Consider the following 15,879-nt stretch of genomic DNA (forward strand, 5'->3'; position numbering starts at 1 on the left):
TTTTCAAGAACATCTCAGTGTAACCTAAATTATATCCGTGACGAAGTTTTTTTTTCTTTCTTTCTTTTTAATCCATAACGAAGATGACGCATAGAATTTTTACGATGCACTGCACTACAAATCGAAATGCAACTCGTGCGTGCATGCCAAACCACCACAACAGGCAAAACGGAGAATCCACCCACCTCTGGATCGGGAATGCGTCCGTTTGTTGGTGGAACAAAAACCCTGCAGGCAGAAGTATTGTGGATTCTGAACACCAAAACAGACCACCATTCATATATTTCAAATGAGTCCATTGGTGATCTGTTTTGGATATTACGTCATTTTTGGTTGGCATCAGCTGTCACAATGTTGGTCATATTGCGTTTTGTTCCAGAGGGAGCGTTCCCGATGTCGTAACTGTCGTTTGTAACGAATTTTCAGTTGGTAGAAAAAAAAAACGCAGATTTCCTTAATGTTTAAATAGTCTACATATTTTTAATATCATTATAAATGCTTTTACAGAATGAAATAACGCTGGAAAAGTTTGTTAAACATAATGTTGGTCAAATCGTGTTTTTTTTTTCCGGAGGGAGCATTCCCGACTTCGTAACTGCAGCCAATTTAAGCTCATTAAGACTTTAAGATAGAGGTAAAATCGGGCCTAAAAAAGCCCGACCCGAACTGGTCCGCGGGTATTAAAGCCCGACCCGTGTTTTGTGTGATAACATTTGTGACGATGTCTGCATAAAACCCTGTCTTTTGTAACGAATTCTCAGTTAGCAGAAAAAAAACGCACATTTTCTTAATGTTTAAATAGACTACATATTTTTATGATCGTTATAAATTTATTTACACAACGAAATAACGCTGGAAAAGTTTGTTAAAAATAAATAAACAGATGCGGTTTTGCGGACTCGCAGAGGGGAAGATTAAAAAGGGCGTATTGGCACGCTCTGGCTCTGCAATGACCATACAGCGCCTTCTTTTTTTTATCCAAATTATTTATTTTATAACAAGTATTCCTTAGTTTATCATTCATACATCGTTGATATATAGTTATTTCAAAAAGTTAGCGAGAAAAAACCCTGGCCCGGCCAGACGTAATATTTGACATTTTAATTTTGGTCATGTTTTCAGTTTAATTTAGCTGTTTCCAGCTTGCTATGTTTATAATTGCGATGTTTGTTTACCGCTTTTCCTCTTACTGCGAAGAGGGAGGAAGTTACATCGGCCGCCGCTATGATATTTAAGTCATCAGCCATCTGCTGCGACCCGGGAATTTAACGCCTGCTTTCACGCACACTGCTTCCCATGTCAGTCGACACGGGAAATTGTTTTCACACACAACTGCTGCACGGTTAAGTCCCGCGATATTCCCGTTGTTTTGGAGTATGTGATAGGGGCTCAAGGTACATCCAGATACTTTAGGTTGCAGTTTATGGGTCATGCGAAGGGAGTGGACCTGCTTAAACATTTCGGTTTGCCTTTCGAATGAATGTGAATTTCGCCGTTTTAACTCAAGAGTTAGCCATGTTTACTGGGGTCTTGGCAGGTGCACTAGCGGCTAGCTTGTTACAGAAGATGGCTAGTCTGAGTCCTGTCCTCCTCCTCTTTTTGTCCATAATTATTGTGTGCGCGTGTGGGTTTAAAAAAATTCTAGCAGACTTTATAATGTTACTTTAAATGTGTTTAAATTGTGTCTTCAATATATGTGCATTCTTTTGTCAAACACACATAGTAATTGAGGTTAAATTTTATGTTCAGTGCTTTATTAATTTAATATGATTCAATATGATCTAAATAATGGGTGCAAGAAAAGTATTAATTTTCAGTTGAAATGGCATTAAAAAAGGTCTTAAAAGTCTTGAATTTAGATTTATAAATTCTGGGGGGACCCTGTATAGGATCTAAAAGTTTTTTGAGTGAAAGCAGTGAATTAGTCTTTTTTTTTTCTTTTCTAGTTACATCTGAGATGCAATTGTTGGCTGTTTTCAATGTACATCAACAATCAACATCAACAATGTACATCGAAAATAAAGACATTGATTGACTTAAAATGGTTCAATATTAGATAAAATGTCTTGTTTTCTTATGTATATTAATATTTGCTCTTCAACTAAAAATATGTTTTATCCGATTACTCGATTAATCGATAGAATTTTCAGTCGATTACTCGATTACTAAAATATTCGATAGCTGCAGCCCTACATAAGACCGTCATAATTATGACATAAGACTATCATGGGCATTACTGAAGTGTAGTCCGGCAAATTACGTTACTAACTCCATTTATGTCCGGCTTTTACATCCATTCAAAAGGGAGATTATTTGCCGGATAACACTAAATGACATCTGTAGCATTCATTAATGCTTGTGACAGTGTCATGTCATAATTATGATTGTGTAATGACAGTCTTATGGCGCCACTGTCAAATAAAGTGTTACCAAATACCATAACTAGCAATTAATGAAACTGAAACAGTAACTGAAGAAATAATTGGCACAGGACATGAATTTAAATTTTATTTACATTAGTAGTGCAATGCATGCTAGTAGGCATTTCAGGCAGAAGAGGTTGACTGTCTCCCTGACGGGAGCAGTGATGGGCAAATGAAGCTTCTTGAAGCAATAAAGCCTTGCAGCCAATTAGTTCAAAGCTTCAAGGTGGTTCATTTGGTCTTCTGACAGTCATATGATGCTGCTGTCTAATAAAGTGTTACTGGTTAATATCTTTTGGTGTGTATATATATATATATATATATATATATATATATATATATATATATATATATATATATATATATATATATATATATATATATATATATATATATATATATAGCCCCATAATACAGTGCAGACAGCTGGGGTTTATAGTCCAGTGTGGCTTATCTATGAAGAAATGTCGTTTTCTTGTCACATTTGTTGTGTGGCGGCTTATAGTCAGGTGCGCCTTATAGTGCGAAAATTATGGCAAATGAAATTGCCTAGTTTTAAATAACTTTACAACACACCTCTTTATTTTGTATGACCGCTCAAAATGTCGCACTGAGAACCTTTGATATTGCGTTTTGCTGCTGTTGTGGATTTTGATTCGTATACAAATACAGTTTAGTACGAGGAAATAAAAGCTTGTATTTGATGTCATGTCACATTTTCATATTTTATTGCTTGAACCCAATGTTTTTATTGGACAGCAAAAGTAAGTAAATTGAACTTATTGTTCCAAGACATGTGGAGGGTTCTGTGTTAGACTGCTGCAGATAATGGAAAATATACAAAGCCATTATGAAAATATACTGTAGTTTTGAATCCCAGACAACAAATGCAAATTGTTACCATGTTTTACACTCCTCTTGGAATAAAGTAATATCTCTTTGCCTCTCAAATTTTAATTGATGTTAATAGCAATAAAGTTATTTCACACTATGAGTGTTTTAGAGTTAAAACATCAATTAATATTGAAATTATATCAGAGTGGTTACTGGTTGAAATAGTCAAATAAAAATAATGGATATAATGTTAGTGCAATTTTTTTCAGGATATTATGGAAGCGTATTGCTGCGACACCAAAAAAAAAAAAGTATCATATTTTTACACCATAGTAGGTTTTTTCATGATACTATCATGTAAAAAGGTGATTCATCACATTTTTACATCATGGTTGTATATATACTGTATATATTTTTTTACATTGTATACCATTTTTACATCATAATTATGTTGTTACGTTATGGTTATGTTTGTACATAATTATCACATTTACATTATAATTGTCGTGTTTCTTCATGATAGTTACCACGTTTTTACATGATGATTCTCACATTTTTAAGAGATACTATGATGTAAAACATAAAAACGTAATAATTATCATGTAAAATCACGATAATCGACTTATTGGGGGGTGGTGACAGCAATATGCTTCTGTGGGATATAGTTTTATGAGAGAAAATATAAAAACAAAGGCTAACACATCATTAGTGTAAAATTCAGTAAAAAAAACAAAAAAACATACAACAACAAAAAAAGAATAATCAGCTTTACCTTTTCTGCGCCACGCATGGCAGCAGTGAGTAAACACAACTTCTATACATTACTGTAAGGCTCCACCCACAACAACAGTTCCTGCAACGACTACAGTAGAAGTCAAGGGCGTAGGTTTGGTCTGAACATTGGTAGGGACGATATGGCATAAACTGCATGTACACTTTTTGCTGGGGAGGGGACATTCTTAATGACCAATGCAAAATAAATCTGTATTGACTTATACTAACTTTTATGTGTATTGGTTCAACCTACACCGTTTAATTCAAACCTTTATTTTCAAAAAATTACGAAAGAAACATTTTGAAAACTTCCAGGAAAAATGTCCAGATTTTATAAGCAAATTTAAATTGCAATTATTGAACATAAACTAACGTCAATGAATAAATACAAGCTTGTTAATAAGCTTTTAACTATCCAGGAATACAAAAAGTAAGCATTTGTCTTAAGACCACTCCACATTGTCTAAATAAAGAAATTAAATATAACTGAAAAAAGTTCTTTGACAGGGGATAACAAAAAAATAAATAAAAATGGAGCTGTCCTTTAGGTAAAAATACTACTGTTTTTGTCCACAACCACAGCCAAACTCAACAACAACAACAACAACAACAAAAAAATGAAAGCACTAGTGGGCTGTTTTAAGACCACATAAATAAAATAAATAGTAGAATTGGGATGAAGGAGGTAAAACTCAGTTCTCTGCATTTCTCACAGTTTAATTAACGTTAACAGTAGAAAACACATACAGGAGGACACTTCTCTCTAAGCATCTAACTACTCGAGTTTTGCAGGTAAGCAAGTTCACACAGTCTAATGTTATGCTAACTCTGATGCATGTCGGACTTTCAGTGGCAAAAGTAGTGGTGTGTTCCCCGCTTCCACAACATTGACGTCTTTTTACATTTCTTACAGTGGCTGCTGCTGGCTGGGGAAAAAAAAGAAAGAAAACGTCTAATATCCCTAATATTTAATGTCTGTGTGTGTGTGGGGGGGGGGGGGGGGCAAGTCTTAAGCCAATCAAATGTGCTTTTAGGAAGAAAAAATTGGACCGGCACATTTAGCAAGTGAAAAGAGGTACATGCATGTCTGAACATACTGAAAATAATTCACCTAATAATGGTAGGGTCAATTACAACAATTAAAACATATGGAAAGACAATCTAAATGACCTACATAACTGAAGCCATTATATAACGCAAATGAAGTTGCTTAAAAGTTGGTAGGGACAATCCAAGCATCCTGAAAAGTTGGTAGTGTTTTGTCCCTACCGTCCCTATGCAAACCTACGCCCTTGGTAGAAGTGTCTTCTAGTTTCTGTGTTTGGAAATGCCAACAAAACATATCAGTTCTAAAGACTAAAATATATTATTTACAAATACAGTATATTTTTGGTAATTATTATGTATATTCAAATACACTTCATAGACATCACAGCAAACCTGAAGTAATTAGGAAGTTCACTATTTAGTTGTATTAAATGATGAATAAATCTGCTCAAAGTGCCAACATCAATGACAACTTAAGCGGTTTCCTGCCAATTTTCTCGTTAAAAGCAAATTGTGGAAAGTTAACTCTTTTAATGCCATAGACGATTATCAATGAATTTAATTTTAATTTGTTTATTCACTGTTGTATCTTTTTGCTGCTCTTTTCTGCACTTCTGGTCAGATCCAAACTGCATCTTGTAGCACTGTACTTGTACTGTATGTGTGCAATACCAACAAAGTTGAATCTGATCTGATCTGGACATCCAATCACATGGCTCTTTTCATCCTTCTGTGAATTTCAATGAGTTTGTCACTAGTAGTAGTAGACATCCAATCCATTTGAACTGAGAGGGCTGTCGGCCAATGAACATTTGCTAATTTGCCGCCAGCCATCGCAGTTCAAATGGATTTGCCGTCAATCTCAGCCAATTAGTTAATTTTGCCACCCTAATTGTCTTGATGTTGAGCTACAATCCCATTGAAAAGAATTTGAATTGTGATGTCATTCCCTTAGTTTTCTTAATGCTAGTGTTTCGTGAGAACAACACAAAGACTATCATTACAAGGTACTATGCTCTTATCACCGGAGTCTTTGATAACTAAGAACTGATGGAGATAGTTCTTGGTCTTTAACCTTCTAAACTGCATGCCTCATGCCTATCTGTCTTGGTTTATATCTTCTCAGGATTCATCTCGGACGAGTGACCACGTTGGCAGGAACGATCATTCTTGAGCAAGCATAAATTTGCTCTGCTCCTGGGACTACTCCGTAGAGAACTTAACGTTTGTACCCGATGTCTTTGGGGTTTCCAGGCATTCTTTGGATCCTGGCGCTATGGTACAAACCTAGATCATTGCGCTTCAGCCAATATAGTAGTCTTTTTCAAGGCCAATAGCACCTCTACTGGCAAAGAATCTCCAAGAATGTTGTCTTGGTTGTGGTTGTTCCCGGTGAGGGTTACATAAGTGTCTTGAGACTCCAGTAGAGATGACTGGGAGCAAGGAACTGGGTGCTGGTTCTGCACCCTTAGGTTGTCCATCAGCCAATATTTATGAGGTATTTTTCTCAGTGCTAAATCCAAACTCTTCTGCACATCCTCTGTACATTGTAGTGTAAAAGCACTGGACATTTTTGGTGGTAGAGGTGGAGGGGGTTGCGGGTGATTCAGGCTTAGCTCTGAGAGAACCTCCAGAGAATTTGGGTATTCCTCGTTGTAAAATAAAGTTGGCGTCAACCACAAACCTTCATTCGTCTGCTTCAACCACTCCTGTGCAAAGACAAAGTAATGGAGTGATAAATTTGTTGACTCAGCACTATTCCCTGTATTTATAGCATTGCAATGGTGAGTCGTGGAAACAAGACTGATAGGCAGTACACTATCTTATTCAGAATATAGATCATATAAACTGATGGACAAACAGATAATTGCTGAAGTGCTATATACCGTATTGGCCCGAATATAAGACGGTGTTTTTTGCATAGACATAAGAATGAAAAAGACGGGGTCGTCTTATATTCGCGGTCTAGACATTATACTCATTCACGACGCTAAATGGCGCCAGATATCATTGAAGCGATGTTCTGTCATGATAGATTTCAGCTACTCTCAAGTTTAACCAGTTTGCATTATTTCATTGCAATGTTTTTCCTTATTCAGATTTGTTTCAAGACTACAGTTACAGTTAGACTTCACTTTGATGGTTAATGCAGTTATTGCAATTTTGTTGTTTTATCACAATAGATCGGTTTATTTACATTTCAAAAACCAGAAGCCATTCATTTACGAATGTGATTGCACTTTACATATTTAAATGTTCAGATATTAATATTTGAATGAAGCAAAACACCAAGCTTTCTCTCTCAAATATATTGTTATAATCATTTGTTTCGGATGTACTGTAATTATTTTCTGTATAAAAATTAATTTGGAGTTCAAAAAGTCTTTTTTTCAAACTTGAGTCTTGAAAAAGAGGGGGTCGTCTTATAATCAGGGCCGTCTTATATTCGGGCCAATACGGTATTGTTTTTTTAGTCTAGCATTTTACATAGCAGTTTGTTCAAGCAGTCTTTAGGCTCAACCTAACACGAAACCACCCAAGGCAACAATATATTTTAACGAGTGTAAATTTAGAAGTGTTCTACAAATGTACAAGGACAAGTAAAAAATTATCCCCACTTTTATTGTTTTTATTTATTTGTGAAAACACAAGTAAAAAAAAAAAAAAAAAAAAACATTTTTCTTCATTATCTTCACCCATTATAATGCCATATGTGAAGAAAGTCTTTGGCTGGTCACACAACCATTTACGCACCGCGTTTTGCACTGCTTTATCAGAAGAAAATTTACAACCCCGTAATGCATCTTTTGAGTGGAGCAACGAGATGATAGTCGGAAGGAGCAAGATCTAGCCTGTATGCAGGATGCTCCAGCACTTCAAAACCCAGTTTGTTAATGGTTTCAGTGGTTGCTTTGGCAACATGTGGGCGTGCAATGTCATGCTGCAGTAAAAACCTCTGTGGCAGTAATCTTCGGTGTTTGGTGCAAATTGCAGGCTTCAGGCAGTTGGCTAGCAAATCACAATACCTTGCACTGTTGATTGTACTCCCTTTTCCCAGGAAATCTTCATAAATAGGCCCTTTGGAATCCCAAAAAATGGTAAGCATAACATTTCCTGCAAAAATTTGACTCTGGCATTTATTCTTTATTGGGGGGTACAGATGTTTCAATTCCAAGCTTAGGCTTTTAGATTAAGGACTCTAGTCATGAACCCATGATTCATCTCCAGTGACTATTCGACAAAAAAATTCTTCACCTTCATTGTTATAGCGGTTCAGTAACGTTTAGCAGATCTCCACATGTCTACGCTTGTGCTCTTCTGGAAGCTGTCTTGGCACCCACCTTGCAGAAACTTGAAGGTATCCAAGGATTTTATGAATGATTTATTGAGCAGAGCAGTGACTGATCAGCAAAGATTGTGCCAACTTATCAATGATACTGCACCGGATTGCCAATATCATTTGTTCAGCTTGCTTAGTCGTCTCTTCACTGGTGGAGGTTGATGGACATCCTGCTCTTTCTGCATGTTTCACGCTTGTCCGGCCACTTATAAACTTCTCAATCCCCTCATATACTCTGCTTTTCAATAGTGCACTGTCTCCTTCTCTGGTGCATTGTGCTAGTGGAGTATCCATTTTTATCAACTGAAAATAACACGTGTTAAAACTGATCGAAAAATTAGATCAATTGATCATGATCACGTGGCATAGTAGTCGACACGTGTTAAAAAATTGTGAAAAAACTGAAGCAAGAGTAAGCTATAGAGCAATATGCGGATCATTTTTGTTTGCCCTCGTAGATACCGCAGGAACATTTTAGAGAAGCATATTTTCTGACATTTTCACTTTCAGTCATAGAAAATCATGAGTAGGTGGGATTTTCAAATGACAAGTTTATATGAATGAATTTTTATTATTATTTTTTTTTTTCTTCTTCTTCTTTTTTTCAAAATCAGCGTAAAGATGAATTTGCAATTACCATATTGTGAATGTCTGGGGGTTGACTGATAACTGCAAGTAAACCAAACTAAGTAAACCAAGGTAATGCACTTTGTACATATTACTAAATAAAACCAAGATAACAATAAAAAATTAGTGCATGTTTGTTTACATTCCTCAAATCTTCCCAGCCTCCTCCTATTTCTTACCTGAAAGTCTCCACCGTAATCAGTAAAAAGACCTTTAAACTTGCCATCAGGAGTTGGAATAGTTGGCCAAATCTTCTTTCTCAGAAACCTGTTAAGAGTACAAGGGATAAAATGTTATCGGCCTAACCATCAATTGACACTGCTTGTACCTATTTTTGTGGTAGGAAAATTCTCACCTGCGATTGGATACGAGCAGTGTGAAAGACAGTGCCATCAGAATGAAAGCCATGATAAGGATTAGGCACAGAATTAGTGGGTTAAATTCTGTAAAGAGTCATTGGAAAACTAATTATTGGAAAAAAGAGTAAATCGCAGTATGTTTATCTGTTTTAATATTTTACTATGATACAGTTATTGAACAATAATAGATACGGTGCAAGAAAATTGGCAGGTGAAAACTATAACCAACAAACAAAAAAAAATCTTACAGTAGCAGTATGACTCAAAAATGAAATATTGACACAAAAGATATTCTTTAAATCAGGGGTAGCCAACATCGGTCCTCGAGGGCCCCTATCCAGCTTGTTTTCCATGTCTCCCTCCTCCAACACACCTGACTCAAATAATCTGAATTGTTATCGGGCTCTTGCAGAGCTTACTGATGAGCTGACATTTGATTGAGGTGTTTTAAAGGAGGGAGACATGGAAAACAAGCTGGATAGGGACCCTTGAGGACCGGAGTTGGCTACCACTGCTTTCAATAAACTGCTAAAATTTTACATTGTGTGCACGTTGCACAAAACACACTGGTTTGTTTACTTCTGTTATCTTATGTGTAAGAGAGTAGAAATAAGACAGCTCAGTATTATGTCGTGCAGTTCTAAAGCACTGCAAACTACACTCACAATAATGTTTTGTTTTTTTAAATGAAACAATGCGCCTGTAGTAAAAAACAAATCTGTACTAGAGGTGGAAATCGTCAATTTAATTAAAGTATCAATTCTTTGGACAACAATGCAGTATTTGCCCATATTGCAAAGTCTGCCACGATTTGATTCAACGGCTTTGATCGATTTGATATATGTATACATTTAACCAGAGGTGGGTAGTAGTGCATTACATGTACTCCGTTGCATTTACTTGAGTAACTTTTTGAGTATAATGTACTTCTAAGAGTAGTTTTACTAAGCCATACCTTTTACTTTTACTTGAGTAGATTTGTGAAGAAAAAAACGCTACTCATATATATATTTTTTTTTTTTAAATTTTTTTTGCCAGCAATGCCAAGAGTAGGCCTACCAATTTCACCAATGAGACGTCGCAACAATAATCACATGACTTCATTATACCAATCAGATGCAAGCTTGCCGTTCTATGATCACACCAGCCTGTTCAATCACATGCTGTCTTTAAAGCGCCATTAAAAAAAAAGTACTTGACATAGAGCACTGCCCTCAACATGACTCGAGAGTGCAGATTTGAACCTCTCTACCAGTTTTTATTTGGCACAGATTGACCACGGAAAACTGGAAATATGATCTTTTTAATTTCATAATAGTAACAATGAAGGAACTATTCACTATTCAAACTAAGAACTATTTTCTCTACAAGAGGGCACTCGTGCTCTTTGGGCGACTAATGCTTATTTTCTGTCATTTTTTTTTCTCCTGCCGGAATTCAATGATTTTTTAAAATTCATTTGTTGTTGTTGTTTTTATTTCTTTGGCTTAATTATGTTATGTAATGGGTTATTTTACAGTATCATTGTAACAACAGTTCATATAGATAACTTGCTGAGGGAAAAAAAATAAAATTTGTAAGCAGATACTCACAATAGTACTCATTACTTGAGTATTATTTTTTTTACCAAACACTTTTTGAGTACATTTTTGGGATGATTACTTTTACTTTTATTTGAGTAAAATTATTTTGAAGTAACACTTCTCTTACTTGTGTACAATTTTTGGCTACTCTACCCACCTCTGCATTTAACTCAATCAGCTATATTTCATCTAAATCAATAAGAAATATAAAGCAGTTTTAATGTTTTACAGAATTCTGTTGCTTCTAGACATGTCAATGAAAGCACATAATCTGTCCTATCAGGGGAATCCACATTCTTGCCTACAGCTACTCCAAAATCATGGAATAATGAAGCGCACTCCTAGACCGTGCCTATTTGGAGTTGTCTGAATACTGTTTCATCCACTTAAAACCTACATACAGTGGGGCAAATAAGTATTTAGTCAACCACCAATTGTGCAAGTTCTCCTACTTGAAAAGATTAGAGAGGCCTGTAATTGTCAACATGGGTAAACCTCAACAATGAGAGACAGAATGTGGGGAAAAAAAACAGAAAATCACATTGTTTGATTTTTAAAGAATTTACTTCCAAATTAGAGTGGAAAATAAGTATTTGGTCACCTACAAACAAGCAAGATTTCTGGCTGTCAAAGAGGTCTAACTTCTTCTAACGAGGTCTAACGAGGCTCCACTCATTACCTGTATTAATGGCACCTGTTTTAACTCATTATTGGTATAAAAGACACCTGTCCACAATCTCAGTCAGTCACACTCCAAACTCCACTATGACCAAGACCAATGAGCTGTCGAAGGAAAGCAGAGACAAAATTGTAGACCTGCACCAGGCTGGGAAGACTGAATCTGCAATAGGTAAAACGCTTGGTGTAAAGAAATCAACTGTGGGAACAATTATTAGAAAATGGAAGACATACAAGACCACTGATAATCTCCCTCGATCTGGGGCTCAACGCAAGATCTCACCCCATGGCATCAAAATGATAAGAAGAACGGTAAGCAAAAATCCCAGAACCACACGGGGGGACCTAGTGAATGACCTACAGAGAGCTGGGACCACGGAAACAAAGGCTACTATCAGTAACACAATGCGCCACCAGGGACTCAAATCCTGCACTGCCAGACTTGTCCCCTGTTGAAGAAAGTACATATCCAGGCCCGTCTGCAGTTTGCTAGAGAGCATTTGGATGATCCAGGAGAGGACTGTAGGAATGTGTTAAGGTCAGATGAAACCAAAATAGAACTTTTTGGTAGAAACACAGGTTCTCGTTTTTGGAGGAGAAAGAATACTTAATTGCATCAGAAGAACACCACACCCACTGTGAAGCATGGTGGTGGAAACATCATGCTTTGGGGCTGTTTTTCTGCAAAGGGACCAGGACGACTGATCTGTGTAAAGGAAAGAATGAATGGGGCCATGTATCGGGTGATTTTGAGTGAAAATCTCTTTCCGTCAGCAAGGCATTGAAGATGAGACATGGCTGTGTCTTTCAGCATGACAATGATCCCAAACACACAGCCAAGGCAACAAAGAAGTGGCTTCGTAAGAAACATTTCAAGGTCCTGGAGTGGCCTCGCCAGTCTCTAGATCTCAACCCCATAGAAAATATGTGGAGGGAGTTGAAAGTCCGTGTTGCCCAACGACAGCCCCAAAACATCACTGCTCTAGAGGAGATCTGCATGGAGGAATGGGCAAAAATACCAGCAACAGTGTGTGAAAATCGTGTTACGAGTTACAGAAAACGTTTGGCTTCAGTTATTGCCAACAAAGGGCACATAACAAAGTATTGAGATGAACTTTTGGGTATCGACCAAATACTTATTTTCCACCATGATTTGCAAATAAATTATTTAAAAATTAAACAATGTGATTTTCTGTTTTTTTTCCCACATTCTGTCTCTGATGGTTGAGGTTTACCCATGTTGACAATTACAGGCTTCTCTAATCTTTTCAAGTGGGAGAACTTGCACAAATAGTGGTTGACTAAATACTTATTTGCCCCACTGTAGAAGCACAAATGCAAATGCACAGCCTGCTTTGAAAACAGTAAACCTGAAAGTACAGGACTGTTTGGACTACTATTGTCTTTGAAAATTCAGCTTCGAGCTTTACTGAATATATTGACATGGTGTCGTCTTACATTAGCTTTTTCAAATACATACGTGTGTCCTGACAAAGACGTTTTGCACATTCAACAACAAAACATCATTGTTTAGGCCTACAGACAATTTGCCGAATTTGCGAGGTCAAGGAAATCGCTTATCAAAGTGGAGATCGGGCCTTGTAAAGAAAAGCGCGTAACCATCTGATTAAAGAAATCAACATGCCAGAGAGAAGCTTTGCATAAAAGCCAATAAACAGCCAGCTGCTAACAGTTATGCGTTACAAATACTTTAGGAGATGAATCCCCAAAGCCGGAAACAATAGGAGGCTATCTAACAATCTGAATATGTTATTTTGTAGAAGTGAAATGAACCAGTCCTGTGCTCATCACCATCTATCGTTGAAAGAATTACACAAATTTTGTTAGTAAATGCAGACCTTCAGGTGGTGTCTCCAAGAACACTGGGTCACTCCACACACTCCAGTAGCCATCATAACTAACGTCATCCAGTTTTACCCGAACCCGCACCTCATGCTTAGTGCTTGGTTGTAGGTCTTTTAAGATCGTCCTGGAGCTGGCTCGTACCACCTCTACCTGTAAATCCAGCCTTCAGATCATTGATATATATCCAAAGCCTCACACTCTGAGCCATACCTGCGGCACATGGCTTCCGGCCATTGCATAGGAGACCTCGTACATAAAGCTGTCATCCATATGTTTCGGAGGAGGAGGCAACCAGCTGACATTTAGCTCATCATGTTGACCTGTAGTACTAAGAGTGACGTTTGTGGGAGGGTCCAGCAAAACTGTTGTATAACCACACAAATGGGATGGCAATCATTATAATAGCATCTCTCACTACAAATCATCTGACACATTATTAGAAATAAAAGTATCAGATTTCGATACACAGATTCTAGTGAATCCTACTCACTTGACATTCGAGTTGCATGAGAGTTGGAGACCATTACATGTGTAAATCACCATGTAGCACCGTCAATAGCAGCGTATGAGTTAAATGAGTGATAGTGTTACAATTAACTAATTGATTAATTTTTACCCCTTTGAAATGATTCATGTTATACTATTAAAAAAATAAACTTACACAAATCCTCCACCAAAAGGCTGCGGTTGTGGATCAGCCTTCCTTCTTGATGAATTTTAATGTGCATTTGGTCAAACATTGTAGCATAATCCAAGTGACAGATGTACAGCCTCTTTCCCTCCTGTGTCGTGTAGTTTGTCAGTGGGCATTCACTATTGTTCTTGTCTCTTTTAGGGAAACAAAAACCCAGCAAAACAGTTCAGTAAACAGTTGTGGTAAGCGTTTTCAATTGGAGAAATAAATAAAAAAAGAAAGAGAAGAGAAGAGAAGAGGAGAAAGAAGAAGAGAAATAAAAAATCAAAAGGATCCTTCACAAAACAATGATGTCCTGAATGTGTGGAAATATAGGGAAACCATACAACTGACCAACAAAACAAACACTCACCATGTGTTCAAAATATAAAAAAGAGCATTTAAACTATTAATCGATCATTATATACAAAACCAACAGATCTCACTATTTATCAAATTAAACACAAATAATGGTTAAAATAGCACAAATAATGTACAAAGTACAAAACAGCTGGCTCTGACACAACACTCAGAAGCTGTTCAAAATTAGAGAGCTTCTATAACCTAAGGCTACAAGTACTGTACTACAAAAACAAAGCAAAGCTAGGCAAAGGGGGTCAATTTGTGGAACAATTTTGGAACTGACCTAAAATGCTGTGAACCTCTTGCTGTGTTTAAAAACAGGTTTGAAGAACAAGTACAAAAAACGTGTATCCTGTAAATCAGCAATAGGTCAAAAAATTGCTGATATGATGTAACTTTTGGGATGCATTACTTTAAGTGTTATGAGAATTGAGTCGTGACTACAAGAGTATTCAAATACCTTTTCCTAACCCCTACACCATTGCTAAAAGCATAACAAGTAGTTAGTTACAACTGTTTTCCATGCTGATCACCACATGGTGTGATCTTACCGATAGGCGTATAGGAAGGTATACTGATCCACAGAGCCATCCTCATCTTCCTCCCAGAAGCAAGTGAATTCCTTCTTGCTATCCATAAAGCATTTGGGGTTATCTGGCTCCTCTTCCAGCATAATCGAGACTGCGTAAAGGTAATGGTTTGATGCAGCCGCATTGAGGAGGAAAAAAAGTTTTGTGTTTTATTCCTCTCAGTTCGGTCATTCATCTGCTTCTAGTTTTGATTGACGTTTATATTCAGTTTGGTTATTTGATAATCAGCCTACCTTTCGTTTGGAAATCTTGTGCATCTGGGATGCTGTAGGTCCCTTTTATAGCGCACGCTATGGTGGAAAGTACCAACAGTCGTCTCAGGTGATTACATGTCATCCTCCTTTCTTCTCAATGAACAAAAAGGGCTGGTGTTGTCTTGTGCACATGAGAACAAGCTGAAGCACACACGCACGCATCTGCACTACTCTCCCAAGGGGGGCTTGTGCTGTTTTGGCTTTAGATACCATGGATAGCACAACACGGTTAAAAGGCTGCTTCTCACTGATAAGATGTGTAGAGAGCTGTTTACTTTCTCATAAAATCAGCAGAAAGTGGGAGGGACAATTGAACATGTCCAACCCACTTTTTTTCTTTTGAATTTACTCTCTTCTCATTAGGCGGGATCAGACCCATGACGGTTTCTATTTTGGACTACAGGAGTCTGTGCACTTACCTTTGAGAGATATGTACAGTATCCAGCTTACATTTAGTTGTATTCAAGA

General features: G+C 37.0%; 1 protein-coding gene across 1 annotated transcript; it reads right to left on the minus strand.

Annotated features, from left to right (window-relative positions):
- Positions 1–2,835: 2,835 nt before the first annotated feature.
- On the minus strand, positions 2,836–15,594 carry epor (erythropoietin receptor). The gene is made up of 8 exons (XM_057818032.1): positions 15,391–15,594; positions 15,119–15,248; positions 14,193–14,359; positions 13,742–13,893; positions 13,525–13,681; positions 9,401–9,488; positions 9,225–9,312; positions 2,836–6,787 (listed from the first exon to the last, which is right to left on the minus strand). Exons 1-8 carry the CDS (start codon positions 15,491–15,493, stop codon positions 6,371–6,373), a joined length of 1,302 nt encoding a protein of 433 aa, XP_057674015.1. The 5' UTR covers positions 15,494–15,594; the 3' UTR covers positions 2,836–6,370.
- Between the last annotated feature and the right edge of the window lie 285 nt (positions 15,595–15,879).

Source organism: Corythoichthys intestinalis, chromosome 16 (assembly GCF_030265065.1).
Source record: "Corythoichthys intestinalis isolate RoL2023-P3 chromosome 16, ASM3026506v1, whole genome shotgun sequence".
NCBI classification, from domain to species: domain Eukaryota; kingdom Metazoa; phylum Chordata; class Actinopteri; order Syngnathiformes; family Syngnathidae; genus Corythoichthys; species Corythoichthys intestinalis.